The sequence below is a fragment of the Uloborus diversus genome, chromosome 8, assembly GCF_026930045.1.
Source record: "Uloborus diversus isolate 005 chromosome 8, Udiv.v.3.1, whole genome shotgun sequence".
Classification (NCBI taxonomy): Eukaryota; Metazoa; Arthropoda; class Arachnida; order Araneae; family Uloboridae; genus Uloborus; species Uloborus diversus.
The window spans coordinates 88092636-88116498 of NC_072738.1; the positions used below are offsets into that span (position 1 = coordinate 88092636).

At 36.5% G+C, this 23863-nt stretch overlaps 1 protein-coding gene across 1 annotated transcript; it reads right to left on the reverse strand.

The window, feature by feature from the left end:
- Nucleotides 1–259: 259 nt before the first annotated feature.
- On the reverse strand, nt 260–21084 carry LOC129228096 (GTP-binding protein RAD-like). The gene is made up of 5 exons (XM_054862736.1): nt 20645–21084; nt 15853–16133; nt 4071–4163; nt 2222–2410; nt 260–531 (listed from the first exon to the last, which is right to left on the reverse strand). Exons 1-5 carry the CDS (start codon nt 21082–21084, stop codon nt 260–262), a joined length of 1275 nt encoding a protein of 424 aa, XP_054718711.1.
- Nucleotides 21085–23863: the final 2779 nt, after the last annotated feature.

Consider the following 23863-nt stretch of genomic DNA (forward strand, 5'->3'; position numbering starts at 1 on the left):
CACAATATCTGACCATGTGTATGTACAAGCACTTCATCCACTACAACTCGATAAGTTCTACAATTTTCGCTGACTGGCAGTTCAGACACATTCTTTTCGACTGTAGAATCAACTTTCCTAAAACGTTTGACTACATACTTTTCAAGTCCAGCTACTGACATTTGACTCCTTCTTAAACTTCAAATGAACATCCATTAAAATGCTAGAACTTAGGTTCCAATGACAGTCTGTTCATCTCTTCACTTCTTTTTGTTTCTGCTCATAGCACGTGAAGGTTGTCGCAGGATTTGGATTTCATACACGCCCTTCTAAGTATCTTTTTAAGAACCCCAGAAGCCTTGGATGCTGAGTAAATTGAACCTCTCCTATTGGTTCCTTGGGACTCGCGCTTCTTTCGGAGCTTGTCGGCCACTTTCGCCTTCATTCGGATCTGGGCAAGTGCCCCGACGAGAAGTTCATCTACTTGGTGGTTAATGGCCACGGATGTTTCGATGAATTTGCAACCACGTTCCTTGGCAAGAGATCTACCCTCTGGAAATAAACAACAGTAGAATCAACTTCAATGTTGCAATCACACTTGTATTCAAACTATACTATTGTCCATCTCTGGAAAGTTGAGCTCCGCTGCCCGACCGACTAAATGATTCCATGTGTTGAAATAGGGGTGAGGAAAAACGGTTTAAGAACTTGCGGATTTAGTTTGCAGTGTTATTGTCTTGAGCGGTCAGAAACTCATGTGGTATCTCAAACATGAACCGATTACCAATAGTGTTATTGCAAATTTGGCGAACAATATAATTCAGGTAAGAAGTAGCAGGTGGTACAGGATTATCTCGCAAATAAAAGGGTTGCATTGATAGCCCAACTCTGCACCTAACAATTCCTCTTCTTACTAATTGCTCTTTCTTGAAAGAAATGGACTTGCTCAATTCCATAGCTTAACTTCTCAGAGGTGGACAGTACAAATCATGTAAAAGAAAACCTCAATTCTGTAAAAAGAAAGTTTCATTTTTCTATTATTTCACTGTAACCATTTCTAGAGTTAGGAATGTATGAGTGGTAAATGATTCAAAAATCATCACACATTTAGGTTATTGCTCCATTTTTATAGTTTTGTATTTAATGTGAAGGTGATAGGAAAACACGTTGCATTGTAAATGCAATGGTGCTAAACAAAGCACCAAGGAGGGGGTCGTGCAGTAGACAGACAGCGCCTTTGAAATTTTAGGGGATAGGAGGGGTAATTTGAGGGTTTGTTGGCCTCGTTTTTGGGAGGGGGGGGGGTGCGGTATTCCGTAGCATTTCAGGATTAGTAATGATTTCGGTTAAATAGGTTTAAATAAAGAATAAGATTTTCATTTCTTCAAACTATTTGAAAATTCCCCGGAATTTTCAAAATTTTCTTCTCAAAGAACTCGATTTATTCCTGGGAGAGTTTTTTAAAAAAAAACGTGTTTTTCTTCTATTGCAACACTACTTGAGGTTATATGTTGATATACGATAGTACATTTCGTTTTGTTGTAGAGTTCCGCTTTCTAGAATTCTCTTCTAAGGCATATTCATAAGTTTGTGACCAGGGCTGCGGAATCTGTGAGGAAATGACCGGTCCTAATTGCGACTCCTAGAATTTTAAAGCTTCTGACTCCGACTCCTGTACCCTAAAACCAACAGCCAGCCCGACTACACGTCTCTGACTCTGACTTCCTACACTGTTAAAACTGCAGGTCGCATATGGAACCTTTTAGAGTGAAATGTTGTTGCACTAGCGGCATCCCCATAAGGTTGCCCATTGATTCATTATGGCACATTTAAAGGACCCTTAAAGGTGCCTTATGGTTCCGCTTGACACCCTGTATCGCATCTAAGGGTGCCATTTGGTTAACTCTGGTACCCTTAAAGGTGCCATAGAGAGCCAAACAGCAGCTTTCAGGGGTGCTATTGATCCTACAACGTTTCCACCGTATGGATGCCATAAGCAACCCACAGTTTTAACAGTGTATTCTGTCAATCCAGCGGACTCGGAGGAAAAATGTCTGACTTATACTCCTGGAACTATATAGTCTCCTACTCTTTTACTCAAAAATCAGTACGATTCCGACTACATCTACTTTACCCCAAAATCAGGAGGCCTCTGACTCCAAGACTCCGACTCCGCAGCCCTGCCTGTGGCAAATCGAAGTCAACATTTGAGCAGGAAGATTAGAATATTTCAGCAACTTACCTTCGGTAGTGACCATTCTGAGGCGCGCAAGGTCCGTTTTGTTGCCCACCAGAATGACGGCCTTTCTTTCCGCATGCTGTTCCACTTGAGACAGAATCTGCCGGGCTTGGGAGAAAGTACGTCGATCCGTCACGGAGTATACGACCAAAAAGGCATCAGATTCGGAATCCGGGCAGCAGCAGCAGTATACTTCACACTGAAAAGATAGAAACGGTTAAAGATTGTATATTTTCATTTCCGATCTGTGTTAATTGCTCTAGAGCAGTGGTTTAGTTGTGCCACGGAGAGGTGGCGGATGAACTGGAAGCGGAAACAGAACACTTCATTTTGTAATAGGTAAGATCAGCGAGCAAAGTTCCTACTACTCACACTATCTCGCTGATCCTACCTAATACAAAATGAAGTGTTCTATTTTTGCTTCCAGTTCATCCGCCACCTCCCCGTTGTACAACTATGCCCAGCCTTTTGTTTTTCTAGAGATGTACCTCCTATCAAATTCAATCTTGTGGGCTAGGACATATAAGCAGTGGCGTCGCTACGGGGGAGGGGGGGACAGTTTGCCCCGGGTGTCACCCGTCTGGGGTGAAGCCCGGATGGAAATGCAATTTTTCGAAAAATATGAAGCTAAAATGCATTTTTAAGGCTACAAATTTGAAAATGTTCGAGGGGAAATCCCCCGGGTCCCCACTTTTAACTATGTTTTGTACGTTAGCCCACTTAAAATTTCGCTATAACACAAATGTACCTAATTGTTTCTGAATATTGTATAAATTTCATGCTCACATAATTATTTTTTTCTTTTGTATTTGTGGGGGGGGGGGGGGAGTGACACTACAAATTACAGCCCCGGGTGTCACCCATGCTACGTACGCTACTAACATATGGCAGTACGAAGAAAAGGGATGTAATGGACTTTTTAAAGTTTTTCAAATCATGCTGTACAGCAAAAACTACTAGGGCGACAAACATTGAGAAGTGATAACAGTTTGAGAGAGTGAAGTTTTTTTGTGTTGAAGCAAGGGAACCTAGTCACGAGGTGAATTTAAAAATGAAGTAGTGTAGAAAATCAGGTTCCTTTTACTAGTTACACTCAAAACGTGTCTCCCATTCAGTTCAGTAGAATCCCGCGACTTGGGCTCTTTGCCTCAGTTTTTCCTAAGCCAACGATTGGACTTACTCCCTTCAGTTACTAATTCCTGATTTAAGGTTACAAGTACAATCTCTTGTGCCAAAACAGAGGAGAGATTCTCCCACGATTTGTGACGATTGTCTAGAAAACTTTAATTTTGACACTTACATCTCTCTGCTTCTCACTGCCTCCGTACAGATAACATGGGTAAACACGGAAAAGGAAAGAAAATTATTAAGAATGGTATTTATGACGTCACAAATGATGTACTTTGGTGCATCTGTCTACTGCGTTTCCACGTTATGATAATCAAGGAGCGAATTAAATATTGCGCTCTTCGCTTGCTACCAACCATATTGTTGTCAGTACACGTGAGTAAAGATGCGAATTTAATATTGCGCTCTGTGAAAGGCATTACATCATTTGTGATGTCATCGGCAGAAGCGTAAACAATGAAAGCGCACCGATTAAAGTAATTTTTTAAAAATATTAAACTTAGTCAAATTATTTAAAAAATGATCAGATCCTATGTTTCAAAACATCTCTGTCAGAAAAAAAATACTTTTAAAATTTTGGAAACAACCCCTTTGCTGCTTCTTTATGTTATTTATTTAAAATTTTATTTTGGCACTTGCACCCCTTTGCTTCTGGTGTTTCATTTGTAAAGCTAAGTTTAAGGTGTTGATAATGGAGGTATGCTATTTGGAGATGTGAGTGAACTTACGTTTCCGCCATGAAAAGTCTCCTCTTCGAATTCCATTTGTGATTCTTCGTTGTTGAGAACTACTGTTATAGCTCTGTCGATGTCTTGATCTGAAAAATAAAAATAACAATGTTTTAGAGTATTGAATAACATTTAATTTAAAGATTAAATAAAGGTGCTTTAAAATAAATTCAATGAATAAACATTAACTTCAGTTCACACATTTCAAAAAACTTTGTAAAATTAGAAGTGAATTAAGCTAGATGCTTTTAACACTCATGCTCTTTTTTTAGCAAGAAATGAATAGCATAAAAGAAAAAATAGTACACTTTAAAATAAAAGTACTTGGACGACCGAGCCTCGCTCTGTTTTAAAATAATTATTTTTTGTCAACTCGTGTTTTTCTAAGGTTCGATAATTTTTCAAATATACTTGAAAAGAATCACGTTAATGGAATATTAAGGATCTCGATGCTTCCGAGAAACAAGAGATACACATGTAAACACTTCATCAGCATTATAATTATTTTAGATTTTGAACTTGGAGCCTATATTACTATAGTGAAATTATTTTTTTTAACCCAAAACTTCCTTCCATACTATGTTGCGATTCACGATTTTATCCCAATCGAGATTTTCTTTTTGAATAAGTACTTTTAGTTTTTACGCCAGAAAATGCTACATACAGCCAGTGGCGTACTGGGTCAAAAATGTGTACCGGGAAAAACACTTGACCGGCGCCTTGTTCTATTTTCGCATTTTCCCCCTCCTCCCATTCAACTAAAAAATTAAACTTGATGAACTTCCTATCCAAGGAGTAAATAATCTTCAACGCCCCAAGACAACTTAAACTTTTGCACCCCCCCCCTTTTTTTTTTGTCGAAATGAGAGAAAGTTTTTTACTTCCTTCGGAGAAAGGAAAGGAGAAGGAGAAAGGTTAGAAAGAGGAGTGTTTTAGGGGGAGGGGAGGCTTCGAAGTTACAACTTCTAAAAATTAAACTTTGGACGAGTTTTTTTATAAAAAAGAAACGAGTAAAAAGAGGAGTTTGTAGGAGAAGAGGATAGAGAGCGCTCCCTCGTCTATTTTTAAGAATTGAAAAGGTAAAGTTCAATTGTTATCTACAACCATCTTAATAAAGAGGGGGGGGGGAGTCCGGGGCTCTCCCTGGGAAATTTTTTGAGATTGTAGCCCCTAAAGCGCAGTTTTAGACGATCTCTAAAGATTATTCTAAAACTGCGATATCTAAAGATTATCTCTAGATTATCTTTGATAATGTTAGGGGCTGAAGAGGTTCGATGATGCTCCCAGACCTATTTCGAAATTGAAACTTTAAAAACGCAATTGTGGATTATATCCAATTATTTTAGAAAGGGTGGTTGACTCTTCCCCGAAGTTGAAGCGATAAAAAGGCAATTAGACTATTTCCGGTGATATTAGGGGAGGATAGTTTCGGAGGCCCACTTTCGGGAATTTTTCGGACGTAACGCGTTTTTCGTCATAAAAACGCGAATGTAGGCTATTTTTGGTAAAGTCAGAAGGAACGGCAATTTTTCGCAGGTAAAATCTTAAAAGCACGATTGTAGGTCATCTTTGATAATGTTAAGAGGACGGGCATTTTTTCCGAATTTGAAGCTCCAAAAATTTTATTTCAGTTGACTTTCAATGATGTAAGGGAGAGGAGTTCCCGAGAGCTCTCCCCCGAACCCTTTCGAAATTCAAACCCTTAAACAAAATTTAAGACGGTCTTTAATGATTTTAGAGCGAGTGATAGGATCGTCTGATCGGGAAGAAAGGTTTGATGGTCAGCTCCTAAAACACAGTTTTTAGACGAGCATTGGTAATATTAGTGGGCAGAGAGGTTCGGAGGCTTTCCTTCGGAAATTTTCTAAAATTGAAGTTCCGGGAAAAAATTGCAGACTATTTTCGACGATGTATTAGGCTTTTCGGGAGCTCCTCTCGGAAATCCTTTCAAAATTGAAGCCCTAAAAACGACCATATTTTTGGACCGTCTTTGAGGATATTAGAAGGGAAGGGAGCTTCGGGAACCTCTGGAATTTTTAGAAATTTAAGCCCTAAAAACGACTATCAATGGTGATATTAGGGGGAAGGGAGGTTCAGGGACTTCTAGAATTTTTAGAAATTTAAGTCCTAAAACCGAAATTTGAAACGATTTTGGATGATAGGGTGGTTGCGTTTCTCGAATATTTGAGTGTGGCGCTCTCCTGGAAGTTTTTTGGAATTGAAGACCTAAATAACTAATTTTAGGAAGTCTTTGGTGACTGTAGGCGATGTGGTTAGGGAACTCTTCCTCGGAATTCTTTCAAAATCAAAATTTAAAAAACACGCTTCTCGGCTACCTTTGGCGACCAAAAACGAAGTGGTATAAGGTTCGGGGACTTCCCACTCTTCCGCTTTCTTCTCTCTTTTTACGTATTACGTATTTGTTTTTATTATTGGTAAAAATGTAATGGAAAGCGCTCCCCCAGTTTTCTTTTCTAAACCCATTTGAGTGCTTTAGTTTTTCGAAAATGAAATTTTAAATTTCCAGCCTGATATTTTTATTTATTTGAAATACAAGAGCTTGTGGCTCCAAAGAGAAAACTTTTCACATTTTGGAGTGATGACTCTAGAGTCCCCCCCCCCCCACTTTTTAAACATCAAGCCTCCTAAAACTCGGGATGAAGTTTTGGTTTACCTTAACTTTAAAACATTCAAACACTGAAAACTTATTATTAATTCATTACATTATTTAAATCTCGTTCACTACTTTTTTTATACTTGTTTTGGTATTTTATTTTAACTTGTTTTCTTTTTAAAACATATTACAGCGACCTACATCAGGGCCGTATCCAGAGGGGGGGGGGCCTGACGGGCCCGCCCCCCCCCCCCCGAAACCCGAAATGTTTTGAACCGTAAAACAAAAGGTTTTTTTTTTTCTTAATGTCAGAAAAGGAAAATAACAATGTTTTTTTTTTAATTCTTAATTTTGCTACTATTCAAAATTTATAATATTTTGAAGAAATACAGAAAAAGCAGTTCTAGTTCTCATTAGCTGCAAGGCACACTTGAAATTTAGACCTTTAATTAGGACTTCCTGCTCTCTTTCCCAATTCAATTCAGGGCTGTCCAGGGTTAAGGCAGGCCCTTTGTCAGTTCGGTAGATTTTTCAAGTCTACCAAACTGACTTCTGTGCACTTCCTCCTCCAGGGGCGTGCACAGAAATTTCGGGGCTGTCACAAATGCCTTTTTTTGGGCCCCCTCCGTATTGTTTACCTATATTTTCAACCCTAGGTTTAAAGATATTGGGCCCCATTTAAGGTCGAGCCCGGGCCAACAGGTGTCCCTTCTCCCCTCTGTACACGACCCTGCCCCTAAAACTCTTATAAAACTTACACTGTACTGATTTCGAGCCGGGGACTCCCCAAAGGCTGGGCCCCTAGTTTCCGATTAGGCGAGTATCTTGTTACCAAGATGTGTCAAATTCTGCTCCTTGATACATCCTGAGTAAAATATGCAAAAATCACGATTCTCGCGTTTTTGTAGCTTAATTTTTAAGATCATTTTTGCGATTGATATGTTTCATGTCTTGCATTTATTTAATGCCGAATTCAGTATCATGGAAGTTCTTTTGTTATTGCTTTTTTTTTTCTTACTTCTACTGCATATTGTTAATACCTTAAATATGAGAAAAAAAATAACACTTACTCTACTCTTTTTCATTTTCTGCACTACTTCTGATTGAAAAAAAAAGTTTGTTTCGAGAAATATTTCGTTGCATTTATTAACTTAAAATGGGTGTGTCTTACAAAGTAATAAGAGCTTCAAATAATTACAACTATTCGAGTCTTTGAAAATTATTTAAGTTTTTGAAATTCCTTGAAAAGTTCTTCAATTTTGTATCTTATCAAGAAAATAAAGTATGAATTATCCAAATGGCCAGAATATTACTCTTCCGTTCTTATTTTCTACATGTCTACACTATTTCTTTCAAACTATTTTGTACAATTTTCATAATGTAGGGCATTTAAAGAAAAAAAGTGGGGGTAGGGGGAGTGATCAAAAACAAACTTCACTAAAAGCCGATATGAGCAGATGACGGGGTGCTTCTCTTTTCTCCTCTCTCGTTTTTCCTCTCTGTCCATTAATTTCCATGATTTGTCGAGCAAGCAATTTTTATTATGTTTGATCTTGATTGGCAAAAGAATGTATAACTTTTTAAAAACTTTGTTTGCCTATTTTTTTTTCATATTTTCGTTGTTTCAATTACCTAATGTAAGGCCTCAAAATACAGATTTTTTTTTTCAAAAATTTCTCGGGGGGAGAAACCCCCGGACCCACTGAAATTATGGATGTTCTACATCCGACTTAAAGGGACACTCTCCTGTTATCCTTACCACTACAAGGTGAATATGAAAAATAATAAGAAATTAAAATAAAATAACAACAGTCCAAACAGTGGAATCATTAAAAATCGAGGCAAAAAGTGTTCTATGTTAACATTTTTATGCGTTTGGTGTGTCTATATATACTATATGTGTGTGTGTTAGGGCAATGTGCTAATCCGGGCCCCTCCCGAAAAAAATTTCTGGATACGGCCTTGACTGTAGGGCATTTAATGAAAAAAAAATGGGGAGGGGGAGTGATCAAAAACAAACTTCACTAAAAGCCGATATGAGCAGATAACGAAGTGCTTCTCTTTTCTCCTCTCTCGTTTTTCCTCTCTGTCCATTAAGTTTCATGATCTGTCGAGCAAGCAGTTTTTATTTTGTTTGATCTTGATTTGCAAAAGAATGTATAACTTTTAAAACACTTTGTTTGCCTATTTTTTTTTTTTTTTTCATATTTTTGTAGTTACAATTACCTAATATAAGGCCTCAAAATACAGCTTTTTTTTTTCGAAAATTTCTCGGGGGAAAACCCCCGACCCCCTGAAATTATGGATGTTCTACATCCGACTTAAAGGGACACTCTCCTGTTATCCTAACCACTACAAGGTGAATAAGAAAAATAATAAGAAATTAAATTAACAACAGTCCAAACAGATGAATCATTAAAAATCGAGACAAAAAGTTTTCTATGTTAACATTTTTATGCGTTTGGTGTGTCTATATATACTATATGTATGTGTGTTAGGGCAATGTGCTAATCCGGGCCCCTCCCGAAAAAAATTTCTGGATACGGCCTTGACCTACATAATGCTATTATGTTATTTATCTATTCATTTTTTTTATTGAACTAAATCTCGTAATAGGTTTGTAACGATACGCTATTTTTTTTCCGATCAAAAATGTTTGAAATGTACATTTCAGCGGACTTCAGTTAGGTAAATTATAATGCAGGATCTTGGATGTTTCTCAATAATATGCGAAGATTTCATTTTCTTTTTAAATTTGGCAGAAAAAATACTTTTTATCACTTTTATTCCTTTAGTTCATTGATTATTACTATTTCAATTCTTAAAGATTACGAAGGTTTTCTGCTTTTTTCTTTTTCTTTCGCTGTTTTTAATCACTTTCAGAAATTGGCGACTCCATTTCTGAAAAACTGGTGGATGTTGGCGACGGCCCTGAGCGCTTCTTCGAAAAAGTTTCGAAATTGAGGTTTATTAGATCATCTTTAATAAAGTGAATGCGGTGGTTCGTCCCCGGAAAGCTTCCGAAATTTAAAGTTCAAACATCGTATTTGTAGGCCATTTTTGCTGACTCTAGAGAAAGGCATGCGTTTCAAAACTTTTCTGTGGAAATTTTTCGCATTTGAAATCTTAAATGGCATAACTGTATGCTGTCTTTGATAACTTTAGAGGACGGGATGGTGTTCGGGGACTCTCTTCTGGAAAGTTTTCGAAATTGAAGAGCTAAAACGAAATTGTAGACAATTATAATTTCGGGAATTATAATTTCGCTGAAGTTAGGGTGGCTCCTCTAGTAAGTTTCTGAAATTTAAATCCAATATGCTAAATTTTAAACGATCTTTTATGATGTGGGTCATCTAGGTGCTATCCACTGAAAATTTTCAAAATTGAAGTACTTTAAATGGAAATTTCGGCGATCTTTAATAATGCTGGGGTAAGGCGGCGAGTTATGTTTCTCGTACCCCAACGGTGGTTGCCGCTGATTTAGTCGACAAAATTGATTTTCGACTGATTTTTTTTTCTTTTTCATTTAAAGTTGGGAGAAATATTTTTAATCATATCTTCAATTTCGCGCCCGTAGGGAGGGGGTTGGTGTCTCCCTGCTCCTCCTAGTTACGCTCCTGATCACGTTTTGAATTTAAAATAAAATTTATTGAGTAGTAGTGACATTTGCCGCCTTTAAAAAAAAATAGCAGCACCTGAAAGGGAAAAGGTATGTGGAAGTGTGATAAGTGTCAAATGAAATGATTAAAAGGATAATCTGATCCAATGAAAAAGCCCAAATTTAGCGCTATTAAGTGTGATAAGTTGAAAATGAGAAGTATAATACGCGCGTATAACAATTTTGTGTAAACATGCGCTACATTTAATAATGATTTAAAAGAAAATACTTTTAACGAAAAAAAAATCTCTTATTTGAAAATTAATGGCTCCTACCTCTAATTTTGTTTCTTAGTCTGCTGGGGGGAGGGGGTAAATTAGAGTGCCGTAAAGTCTTCATAGGGCGCCGGCGCCGCGAAATTTTCATTTTCTTCACTATTAGAGATTTATGAACTGTTGAAAAAATTCGCAGCGCTTCTGAATCATGAATAAAAATAAAGGGCTATGCAATGAAGGCATACCAGTTTTATTCATTTTTGTCTGTTAGTTATGATCAGTTATATCAGTGATGAATCTAGGAAAGAAGCTGTGTGTGTGTGTATGTATATGAGGCTGCAGTCTCACTTCCCGTCCGCAGTGAAACCGAAGTTTTTGCCTTTCTTTTGCTTCGTTGGAAGCGCCATCAAGACAACATAAGAAATTTTGACCTTAGTCCAACCTCCCCCACCAGCACTAAAAACCCTGGCTTTGTCACCGAGTTATAGAGAGATGGACGCCGGACGAAAGTTAGATGTCCGAGATAGGCGCCATGGTTCAAAAAAATCTGGAAACCACGGCATTATTCAAAAATTTTAGGAGAAAGGTTTATAGTTTCAACTGAGTTCAAGTCGGCGCTGAATGGTTATTTATTGTCAGATTCGCGAATTGATACTTCAAATTAAAAAAAAAAAAAAAAAATCCTCTGATGTCACTTTTATTTTAAAAAAGGAGGGGGAAACTCCGTAGCCATTTTATTCCTTGGGTGAAGGAGGTAGATTTGGATGGGAATGAAAAAAGCATTTTACATTAACGATTTTGATTAAACCGATAAATGGAGGTAACTTTGATTTTGAAAAGGGATGGTATACGTAGTTTTATGATGTTAAGTCGTCTTATTTGTTCATCTCATACGATAAATCGTATGGTACCAGGCGCCGCAATATCCGATACAAAATTCATTAAAAAAAAAAAAAAAAAAAACAGGCCCCGGCGCAGTAAGGCACCGGCGCACCGGGAATTTTCCCGGTATCCCGGCGGCCCAGTACGCCACTGCATACAGCATGCTATCCATAAAAACTGATGATCCACAAACCACTCCAACAAATTATAACAACAAAATATAAACAGTCTCAACACATATGTTTTTTTAGAAATAAAATTTAGATGCGTGATTAAAAAAAAAACATATAAAACTATTTGAAATGTAAAGAAGAAAATAAGTAAATAAAATAAAATAAGACGGTCAAACAATAGTTTTGCTTTAAAAAAAATAGCCTGACATCGACTTACATAGTGATTTTGACTTTGTTTTCAGCCAAGTGTGTTTGAAATTAGCCAAAGTGGCCAATATCAGCCAAGCCTGGCAACCCTAAACAAGTTTAAAATTTTAAACCGAGAAGGGACAAATTTTCATTGTTATGGTTGCAAATCGTCTGCCTTATGTATCAAATCACAGTTTTTTTCAAGGCTGAACTCAATTAGACTTTATATTAAAAAACTCTTTTTTGAAAAAAATCGCGTTTTTACAGAAAAAACGCTGATGTAGATGAACTTAGAATGCTAAACTACAATTCGGAACTCCAGCGCTCGAATACGCTACCTTGCGGTGATTTACAAAACTGCAAATGAAACTAAAACATTGCCACGTTGTGTTCCACGTGTGTCTGTTGACGTAAACACAGGCAGTTTGTTCTGAGTATTTATTAACGCAATCGATGTGTCTTAGTTTGCTTTCAGCTACAGAAATTAATTCGTCCCTTAGTAGTATTCTCGAGCTTCTCAAAATAATGTTAGTTTTCATTATTTCCTTAATAATTGGTGAAAGCGAAAATTCTGGATTAACAAACTTGGATAACGTTATACAAGGTAAAAAAATTTATTGTTTTGTATGAATTTGCAAGAATATGGGGTTTTTTTTAATCTTAAATTAATTAAACTTACCGTATTTTACAGCAGCATTTGGTTGGAATGGATAGTATGCAAAATATTTTCTTGAATATATTATCGTAGAACAAAATGAATAACCGAGAAAGCAGTTGAAAGGTTTCGCCAAATTTGTTTAGGGTTATAATTTTAGTATAGTGCGAGCAAAGTAGCCTTGGCGAGATTTCGCGTTTTTAGTTAAACCATTTTTAATTTTTATCATGAATGGAATAAAATGGCAGTAAGATTACAGAATTCGATAAGTGAAAAGAAATAATGGTCAATCAACTGAAAAGAAAACTACCACCATATATCCGTGAGAATTTTGTTGATGATTTGCATAACATGACACAATTAAATCGTAACTCAGAAATTAGAAAAATCGAAACAGAATTTTTTTAAATTAACCGATTCGGGAATTCAAGAGAAATACATCAGCTACAAATGGAAAACAATAAGCGCTAGCCAAGCAAGGGAAAAAAGTATCATCTTCTTTCGATAACAATTTGTAATGTCATATTGAATTTTCTAGCATTAATTGTTATTCTTGTCAGGCCACAATTATTATTTAGTTTTATCAAGAATTGATAAATATCGAATTCAACATCTTGGAAATAGCTGCTTAGAACTACGAACTACGTAGTTTGCATTAATCTTTGACGTTTAGTAATGCTTCTTGAATTCTCATTTCTTTCTACGTGGGCCAGAATATCCACAAGACTTTGAAAATTAATTTAAAAAGAATAAAACGAAAAAATCATACGTACGAACAAAAATCACAACACTTTTCTCATTTTCTTCGTTACCATGTGCGTTTGTTTTAGTTTTTAAGTCCGCCATTAGACAGTGACTTCAGTGCCCCCTATAGTTCGTTGGAGTTGCGAATTAAATCCAAAATTTCATTCAAATCGTTAGAGCCGTTTCCGAGATACGAAATATATACATATCCACAAGAATTGCTCGTTTAAAGATATAAGATAAATGTTTCACTAAGAAATAGGATAAATTTAGCTGCAACTATATTATTGGTTTTTGGTTTCACCAATGTAATGGAACTTTTACAAACTGGTGATCACCAAGAGCACCATTCCATGGTGAAACTTATGACTAATAAGATTGCAGCGAAATTTTGCTAGATTTAACGTATGTCTCGGTGAAACATACATTAAAATTGCCAGTAATGGGGAAATGACATTAAATTGGAGTAAAAGGAAGTCATGTGATGCATACATCAGCTCGTTTAAACGAGATTTAATAACCTAGAAAAGTAGATTGTAGTAACATAGGACCATGGTTTGCCTTGTTAACACTCCAGTGTCCTTATCCGTGTAAAATTGGTAGGTGCGGGGGGACTTTGGGGTGTCATGTCATGTCCTTTTCCGTAACACCGCAGTATTTGGGAGGAGAATATGATCCTGTGCTGCACATTCTGCACATATGTGCACGAAAATATGTCCATAAAATAACGACTTATTAGTTGTTTACATAATACATATATGGACTAGGGTGCCGTGAGCTAATTCTAAATCTTCAAAGGGTGCTGCTATTCGAAAAGGTTTGAGAACCCCTGGGTTAGAGTATTATCACCAACAGTACGTGCACTAGGGTCCATAAAAATAGCAAAGACTAAAGTTCGAACTTTTGTATTTTTTGCCTTAAAAGTATCCTGAAAAGTGTTAGCTCAATTTTCATATCCGAGAAAAAAAAATAATAATAATAAAAAAAATAATAATAAATAAAAAATTTTGTCACGTTTTGCTTGGCCATTAGGAGTGTTTAGACGTGAATCAAATGTTACAGATGGTTTTCCTTGACGTGTTTAGTGCGCTACTTGATTGAAATGGATCTAGAAATTTATTCTCCTCAATCTTGTTGGGGCATTTCAGAATGATTTGGAAGCTTACCAAACCACGAATTTCCTCTTGGTTTATCTAGCTGTTGAATCAAGAGATTGATGTGCACTTATTGTCGACTGCCAAGTAGTCTCACGAAGAAAAAGTTTATTGAAAGAAAACTGAAACGAGACAGTAACCCTTTTCCGTCTTTGAAATTATGGGATAATATTGCATTTGATGAATAAATCTGATGTAAAAGAAGACATCGACAAGTTCAAAATCATAATCATGTCAGGGGAAGCTTTTACTTTCAGATTTTGGGCCATTCCATAGAAAAAAATAATTTCGTCCTGCACTTGAAGCGCCATATATTTTAATAAAAATAATAATTTAAAAGAGTAATGATAAAAATTTTTTTGCTTAACAAATTACAAACGAATGTGTGATTTCTTAAGCAAAAGATTTCGCCATTGCTTTTTTAAATAATTACTTTTTAATGAAATAAATGAACCAACACAAGTGGCACACCACACAAACACAACCAAAGTGGCTACTTTTTCGTTGAATGGCATATTACATAATTTTTTCAATGATTTAAACTATTGTTTCTCAACAAATGAGATATGTTACCTTTACATTGGAACCTTTGCTCTCAAAATCTACAATTTGTTTTAAAATTAAAATATTAATAGAGTAAAAATATTAACTAATTCATAAGTAAGTTTCAAGAGGTTGACTTCGAATGCCCCGCACGTGACGCATGCAAATTAATAAAATTTTAAACAACAAAATTTTTTAATAACAATATAACTGTGTCAGGAGTATCTATGTATCAAATGCACAGGTTAAAAAAATTGTTTTCCCTGTTCAATTAAAATATTAAGAGATATGACAAAATGTTAATGAAATTTAAGCGTCTTTTTGTCTCGCACGTGATGGTAGAATGGCCCTATACATGGAGAGAGTTGTTTAATCAGAACCGTTAGATTTTAATTGGTACATTTCAGAACACAATAATGCTTTTTGGGAATCTTTATTTTCAGTTGCATACGAGAGGGTCAATATGTTAAATTTTCTTGGTTGGGTTTGGAATCTTTTCAACCCCCGTCGCAAAAGAGGAGGGTTAGTCATTTTAGAGGCGGCATTTCGTGATTTAAAAGTCTTTTGAAAATAGTGATATGTGTTTCAATGCCATAAGATGCACTACTTTAATGTTAAAGAAGATAATTGAAACTATGTACCAGTGCTTGAAAATGCAAAACCAAGTTTGGAATTTAACTAGAAACTCACTTTTAATTTTATGTACCTGACGAAAATTTTTATTCGATACATTATTATTTTATATTATTATTATCATTTTTTTTCCAACGAAGGGGGGGGGGGAGGGGCGGCCTTTTTTCAATATCGCCTAGGGCGGCAAAACTACTAGAGCCGGCTCTGATCCAAACTTACAACTGTCTGTTACTGGTGTTGTTCCCCTACTATACACAAAAAACAACAAAGAGAAAAATATAGCAGCTGTGTTAGCCACGAATTGTATTCTATACTTACCATGAGCGAGATCATAGGCACAAATATATTCCGAAGTCATGAACTGTTTTCTGAGGGCCGTCTTTCCCACACCGGGGCTTCCAAGGAGTAGGACTCTGAAGGAGCGGCCCTTGCGCTGCAGGGGCTGTTCTTCTTCAGGGGATTGCAGAGGGGCTGTTTTGGACTCGGGGATGGTCTCGGATCCCGTTGACTCTAATACTGAAACCTGGGGGCTGGACTTGGAACGGAAGGAGTCTCCACGGTTGACCACCCCCTTCGAGGTCACACTGAAGTTCCGTAGCCTAGAAGATAAAGAGATAAATAAATAAATAAGATATTAAGAAAAAAACATCCCAATTATAATTATTGTTCTTTCTTTACTAATAATAAAGCTCAAACTTTCTCTGTCTGGATCTTTGTGACGATTTTTCGAAAATTCGATTTTGTTCTCTTTCTATTCCAATTTTAGGAACATTTTTTGGAACAAATTATCACAACGTGGTCGAGTAAATTACGGAATTATCATAACGTGGAACCGTAACATGGGACAAAAGTACTTTAAAGAAAAATTTGTGTCGTTTGTTATAAAAGTGCTGTCTCTCTTTTGTAAAAGATTTTACCATGTCTTACAATGTAAAGCACTTTGCAAATTTGTCCTTAGAGGGTAAAAAAAAAAAAAAAAAGTGTTCAGCTACTATTTGTCATTAGATCTTTCAGAAAATGCTTTGCTTCGCTTTCATATTAAAAGTGTATTACTAAATGTTCATCTTTTAGTAATATAAGATAAACTAAAATTCTAATTTTAGTTTATCTTATATTATAAGATAAACTAATATTAGAATTAGATTATAATATAAGATAAACTAATTTATAAGATAAACTAAAATTCTAATTTCTAATTGCCTTTGGCAATTAGAAATGTATTTTAAAAATATAGAGATAGACTACTTTTAGAATGAACGACGCATTTATCTTTGCTGAGCGTTTCGTAAAAAACAAATTCCAAGACAAAATATTATACTAAGTATTCAACTTAGATACTGTAGAAAACGTATCTAAAATGCCCGGTCAAACAGTCCTTTCCTTATTCCCAGGTACCACAAGTAACGTTTAAACGTTTCATAAATGTTTAAAAATGGTCGTCACAACGTTAACAACCATTTTGCAGCGTTTATATGACGAAGTATGCTACTTGGGTTAATATAAATAGTGAAAGAAACGTGAACTGTGTGTCGTGTCATTGTATCACATAAAAACTTGGGTTGTAAGAAGGAAAATAAACATTTCGTGTGAAATTAACAGCTATTAAAAAAAAAAAATAATAAAAAAATGCAGCCTACTTGTCTTAGGTAGATGCTAAAAAATAGTTTCTTATGTTCTTGAAACTTTCTAATCTTCATATAAATAACAGCCGATGATCGAGTAACCCGCGTGTTTCAATAATCAAACTCGCGCCACGGCATGACAATTTGATAAGATGTTTTGATAAAGTTTAGCATGCAGGTAAAGGCTTTATTGTGATAAGGCTGAACAAGATCCGGTAACTTGACTGTTTTACTCGTAAGACTGTCATTTGAGGGGAATGAAGAAACGAAAAAGCGGTCAAAACCATGAACGCTATCTACTGGAGTTTAGGGTTCATCCACGGGAGTTAGGGTTACAATTTCATCTATCAAAATATCACCAAATGGGTAATGGCTTCTTTCAAATGTAGGAGCAATTTTCACCCGTCATACCTTGACGGACCACTTTCTAGTCCTTATATAAATAACAGCCGAAGATGGAGTAACCCGCGTGCTTCAACAATGAAACTCGCGCCACGGCATGATAATTTGATAATGTGTTTTGATAATTTTTAACATGCAGGGAAAGTCTTTATAGTGAAATAGGACTGTGTCACTTCAGGGGAATGAGGAAGCGAAAAAGCGGTCAACTATGAATGCTATCTACTGGAGTTTAGGGTTCATCCATTGGAATTAGGGAGAAGCAAGTTTCATCCGTCATACCTTGACGGGTGACTTTCTAGTATTTGAATAATGGAACAATGCATTTCGATGAACCGTTTTTGCATTAAATATTTCGTTGCATATTAAAGTAGCAGTAATTAGTACCAGAATGTTTGCAGCGGTAGCTAAATTTTGCTGCCTCCAGGGACTGAATATTTCTTTCTTCAGTCAAGTTCTCTCTTATTCTATTTTACCCAGCAGATAATAAAACATTGCTTGTAGTCATGCTCCCTAAATACAAACATTTTGAAGCATCATTTTTAATTAAAGCTATGAAATGCAGATAACGACACGGGTCTGATTTTGGGAACAAATTGTTAGAGATTACGCTCGTTGTTGAGAGACGTCTTTTACAAATAATTATTTTGATCAGCCTTCCTAAATCGAGGTACTCATTGAATATGTGATCGATGCATGTATAAGTGAGCGCAGAATATTTTCAGAAGATAATAGAATTATTTAAAAAATGATTTAGAGCAGTAAGTTATGTATTTCAAAATTAATTTTCAAACTAATCAGTTATCAAATTATTAAAAAAAATATTTATTTAAATGATTACGTAGTTTATATTTGTGCACCTTTTTCTGCACACACTTTTGCAATTTTTCTGCTTAGAGTTAAAATTGTAAAATTTCCTTGTTTCAAGCATTTTGTACAATTTAGAGACAGGATAAAAGATTTTCGTGCGAACTACCTTGTTGGCGCTCATGATTTTATTATTATACCTACAGGGGTGCCCACCCCCCTTAAGAGCAAGGGTGTATCCCCCTTTAATATTGCAAAGACCCCCAAAAGAAAGAGCACCCCCCCAAAATGAGAAGAATACCCCTCAATACATCCCCCCCAAAATGTCAATGCCGCAGTCTGCGCCATTACCCCCCCCCCCCAGGTGGGCACTGGGCACCCCTGATATCTATATTATTATACACATGGAATCATTATACCTATATTCTACTTGGTACCCAGAAATTACTCTTACAGTGTTATAAAGTTATGTCTTTACGTTTTAAAAGAAATATATCATTTTGTATGTAATTTTATATATTCATTATACTGTACTTTATGCGACTTCAAAACAAATTTCCCGTTACATTTTTTTTTTACCCTTTCAACATAGTTAACTTTTCTCAACCTGAACTAGGTGCGCGTGATTGCCGGTACGATTACTAAAAATAGCAAGTGTAATATTAAGAGCTCAATTGAGGCAGTGAGAAGCAAAGGAATGTAAGTGGCAAAATTAAAATTTGGAGATAACCAGTACACATGGTAGGTGAACCTCTCCTCTGTCTTAGGCCAAGAGATGGTTCTAGTAGACTAGGTAGTTACTGCAATACAGCATGATTTAGAAAAAAATTTCAATAAAAGCTTCCATAGGATGTTATCTTTGAACGCGTTTTACCCAAAAATTTTTGAAAATGTCCGCTACATCCCTTTGCTTCTCGCTGCCTCTATTGCAGTTACTTTCATTATTACCCGCTTATGGTTTTGCATGCACTAAAAGGAGAATAATAGGCGTAGGAGAGGGAGCTGTTGACGGGTTCGGACCTCTCTCTTAAAGCTCTACATTTTATTCTTAATATAAAAAAAATTGTAGTCTCATTAAAAGATATTTTTCATCATATAATTAATTTAATGTCTGTCCAAAATTAGTTATGGCTGCTATTTCCATTTAAGAGTACCAAAGTGGGCTATTTTTAGGCTGGACGTCCTCCTTAAGGAATTTCTTCAACGCCTCTGAAAGAGATCGCTTTTAAACCAGTGATTACGTTAGAAAAATATTTAAAAGAACGATTTCAGTCTTGAACAAGATGATCACAATGATTACAGCAACAATTGAGGCAGTGAGAAGCAAAGGAATGTAAGTGCCAAAATTAACAAATTGGAGATAACCAGTACAAATGATAGGTGAATCTCTCTTCTGTTTTGGGGGAAGAGATAGTACAAGAAGCCCTGGTAGGTGGTGCTATACAGCATGGTTTATAAAAGTTTTTCAATGAAAGCCTACTTAGGACCAGAACTTAAAACGCGTTTTAATCAAAATTTGAAAATGTCCGCTTACATTACTTTTCTTATCACTGCCTCAAATGAACATCTAATGGTACAAATGACTATGATTATAGTCAAGGTTACGCGACGAATACAAAATAGAGTGATTGCGGATAATGCTTACTCCAAATATTATCGAATTCAATTTGTTGGAGAAAATGTGATCGCTCGAAGGCGATCAATCTGTTTCAATCTATTTTAACTAATGAGATCACTATTTTCATCAATTAGAGGTAATGCGATCACTCGATTTCAATCTATTCGAGTCAATGCGGTCACTCTGTTTCAATCTACTAGAGCTAATGCGAACACTTGGTTTCTACCAAGGACACCTCCTGAAAACAATTTCTTACTATTAGGGTAGACCGACCAGTGAAGGAGCACTAAAGCGCAATTTCATCCGCAAAAATCCTAACATCGCATCGTGAAAAACAGTAGCATTTGGCACATGACAGCAAAAACATTGTAATTGAAGCATGTATTTTTTTTTCAAGGTAGAATTTTTATGGTTCTACATCAGGTTTTTTAAGGGGTTGAAATGGAAAAAAGTACATACATCCCTAAGTAGTGGACAAACACGGCATTTGCTAGCCGTTTAGTATTACTTATATGGAAGGAAGTTACTACTTCCAATTCATCTAAGAAGAACCCTTAACCCACTCCCCCCATTTTTTTAATTACAAGCTGTCTTTTTACTCGGGGTGTGGGTCTATAAATGTATCAATACAAGTATTTAAAAAATAGGCAAAAGCATTAAATACCTCGTGTAATACTCCGACTCGTCTCCTGGAAGCGGTAGGGATCTGTTAGAAACTGTTCTCTCTTTGACTTTTGCTCCCGTGTGGGTCCCTTCACTGGGGATGCTCGACCCCCTGTGCCTCTGCCTCGCCTCCGCTATCTTCTTCACGGACTTCACGGAATAAGATCTGGAGACGCCTTCCGAAGGAGCGGAAGTTCCTTTTGGAGACACCTTTGACATTCTCCGCATCAGGAGACCCCCGAAGTCCTGGCTCTCGCTGAGCTGGAGGGGCCGCAGAACCATTTTATCGTTTGCGGCCCATTCGCTTGACCTGCGGCCACTTGTTCGCGAGTGTTCACAAAAAACCGAAGCCAGTCCATCGGAACTAGTGTCCGACCTGCTCCTAGTCACGTGCGGTTCGGGCATCAAAGACTTTCGCCTGAGATCCGAAACAGGTGTCATGGTTACTTTGCTTGGTAAGCTCTTGAAGATCAAAAAAATATTCTTTCCAAAAAGAAAAAAAATGAAGCAATTACTCTAAAGAACGAAAGTAAGCTCTGTTGACAGCTACAACATCACGCAAAAGAACAATACACCGAAACGTTCTAACACCATTCTCACGTCTTTCTCTCTCGGAAGACTGGATAAGTTTGGGATTGAGCACCGACGGGAGACTGCTATTTATTGACTGCGCTCTTACGTCACCATGTCTGACGTTACCAGCATCATGTGGGTGATGACGTCACCGCGAGGGATGCGGAGGAGCAAAGAGAAGGGATGCTCATAAGCGCCTCTGAGAGAGGAAAAGCAAGAAAAAAGGGAATGAAATGACAGAATGCTCGCTCTTTTTCTGAGTTTCTTTTCCTAGGAGAGCAAGAAAGAGGTCGTTAAGCGACTTTGGGAGATATTTTATTTATTTCAGCTCTTTGGAGAACTTTGTTATTACGAGTTTAATTAGGAAGAGAGATTTGTCGGAAGCTAAAGATTATGCTTTTCGTTACGTATTCATCTAAGAGAAACATCTGCATCTTTTCTTTCTTTTTTTGCGACTCTTCTCAGAAATAAGACTTTACTTTTTCTACAGAAGTACGATTTCTTTGGAAGTCCTGATGCCTTTATTTCGAATCTCCATTTACTGCCGTGGCAACGCACTTTATCCCGCCATTGTTTTCTCGGAAGTAAAACTTATTATACTTCACGAACAATGAGGAAGTATCATTGCTTTCTCAGAACCGATGAATCTTCTTGTATGCTCAACAAATAATTAGATAAAGGGTTGTATAAATTGAAAAATGTTTCCATCTGATTTTGTTGCACTGACAAATGATGCAAAGTAGTAGCAATTTTTTAAATATTAGCGAGCATGATGTCTATTTACACACTCACCAAAAAGAAAAAAAAACACACACACACACACAGAACACTTTATTCTCTGGTAAAGATGTTCAATTCTTAAAATAATTTACGATACTGATGTTAAATTTCGGAAACATATTTCAGTTTAAAATTTCTTTTTTCAGTTCTTTTCCGTAAAATTAGCGTGCTAAGCCAAATCAAACCGTCCTTTTATACTGCTTTGGTCAGGTAAACGGCTGTATCTACAAAAATGAGTTTACGAGATATATGAAGAAAACGGTCTTGGAACCCTTACCAACAATAGGGAAATGTTGGAATTAGACTTTTTTTCAGCGGAAAACAAATAAATTAGCTTGCGAAATAAAGTAAAAGTAAGTACAATACGCGACAAAAATGTAAAAATGCAAAAGAAAAAAAAAGAATTAAAAACTTGCAGTTACTGTCTTTTACCTGTCCACGGTCGTATACTATTAAACACAGTATAGCGTCAAATGCAGAAGTGCCCATCCTCCAAAAAACGAGGACCTTCAAAGAAACAAAAAATACTCCTGAAAATCCCCCCCCTCACCTAAAAATTTCAATGTCATAGTCTGCGCCATGGTGCGCTATCCCCTTGATGGACACACCTGCTAAATAGTAATGCTAATTAGTAAAAAATAGTTAACTAATTTATCATTTCACGATTTGACAACATTTTGCCATCATTTGTAATTTTTCTAAATCTAGAGTAGCAATATAGTGCAGAATGCTAATAATCGAAAAGCAACCTTTCCCGTCTAGAGAAAGGTTGCTTCCCTAGATTGCAAAAGGGCTAGGTTGCCCAAAGGTTGCTGAAAGGTCTAGGGAAAGGGGTCCGTCCTGGTCTTTCCCCCAGGGGCGGATCCAGAATTTTTTGAAAGGGGGGTCAAGTTTCAATGGTCAGCGTATTATACCGCATAAAGAAGTCAGTTAAACAAGGATGACCATCCCCCCCCCCCCATAAGGATGTTGGCTTACTCCTCACATGCTACGACCTACACTCACCACCAAATGAGATCAAAACCCTTTCAAATTAACCTCTCCCCTTAATTTTTTCAATGGTGTAACCTGTGTCGTGGATCATATTGCCCCAAATTTTCACTTAAAATCATATTTCTACATTACTAAAACATTTTATAGCACACACAACGTGTGGTTTGAAGTGGAAGAGTGCTCTGAAAACTAATTAAGCTCATTTGAGGTGCTAGTTCTTTTGAAAATGAACAAAAAACTCATAATAGAAGTAGCACAGTAAACGAACTCAGTCATATCCTTTGGACTATGTCATACTGGGAAGAAAAACCCTACAGAACGAAGCAAAAAAAGGTTAACATTAGTTCCATATACTAGTCTTTCATATCTAAAAATTTGAAATTTGAATAATAATAATAATAAAATTTTTGTCACAGGGAGGTCAGATGACCCTTTGACTCTCCCCTGAATCCGCCCTTGCCTAGCTATTGTAAACAATAATTGAAAACAAATTAGTTTGTACAAGACAATTGACCTCCTCCCCGTATTTGAGAAGTTAATGTTGTGACATGCATGCCTCACTTTCCAAATCGATGAACTCCATAAAACAAAAAGTAGAGAAAAGTTATGAAGAAGATGATGTTATCCATAGGTGTAAATAGGCCCTCGTGTTACATGTTCTGCCATCACATGGTTAGAAATGTACTGAACCAAAACATAAATATAAATTCACATACTAAGCATTGATAAAGCACTATTAAAGCAGAAAGGAGGATTTTTTTAAAAAAGTCGAGTTAATCGATTTGGCAATTGAGGCATCTACATATAAGGAGTGAGTGTGGTTTTAGTCGCCTTTTGATAAAATTTGCATTGAGTATTCTTTGGTCTCGCCCCT

Coding starts and splice junctions, on each gene's coding strand:
- LOC129228096 (XM_054862736.1), bottom strand. CDS start 21,084: ATGACACCTGTTTCGGATCTCAGGCGAAAGTCTTTGATGCCCGAACCG. Junction 4,164..15,852: donor TGCCTATGATCTCGCTCATG/GTAAGTATAGAA, acceptor TTTATTTTTCAG/ATCAAGACATCGACAGAGCT. Junction 2,411..4,070: donor TTTTCATGGCGGAAACGTAA/GTTCACTCACAT, acceptor TTCAGTGTGAAG/TATACTGCTGCTGCTGCCCG.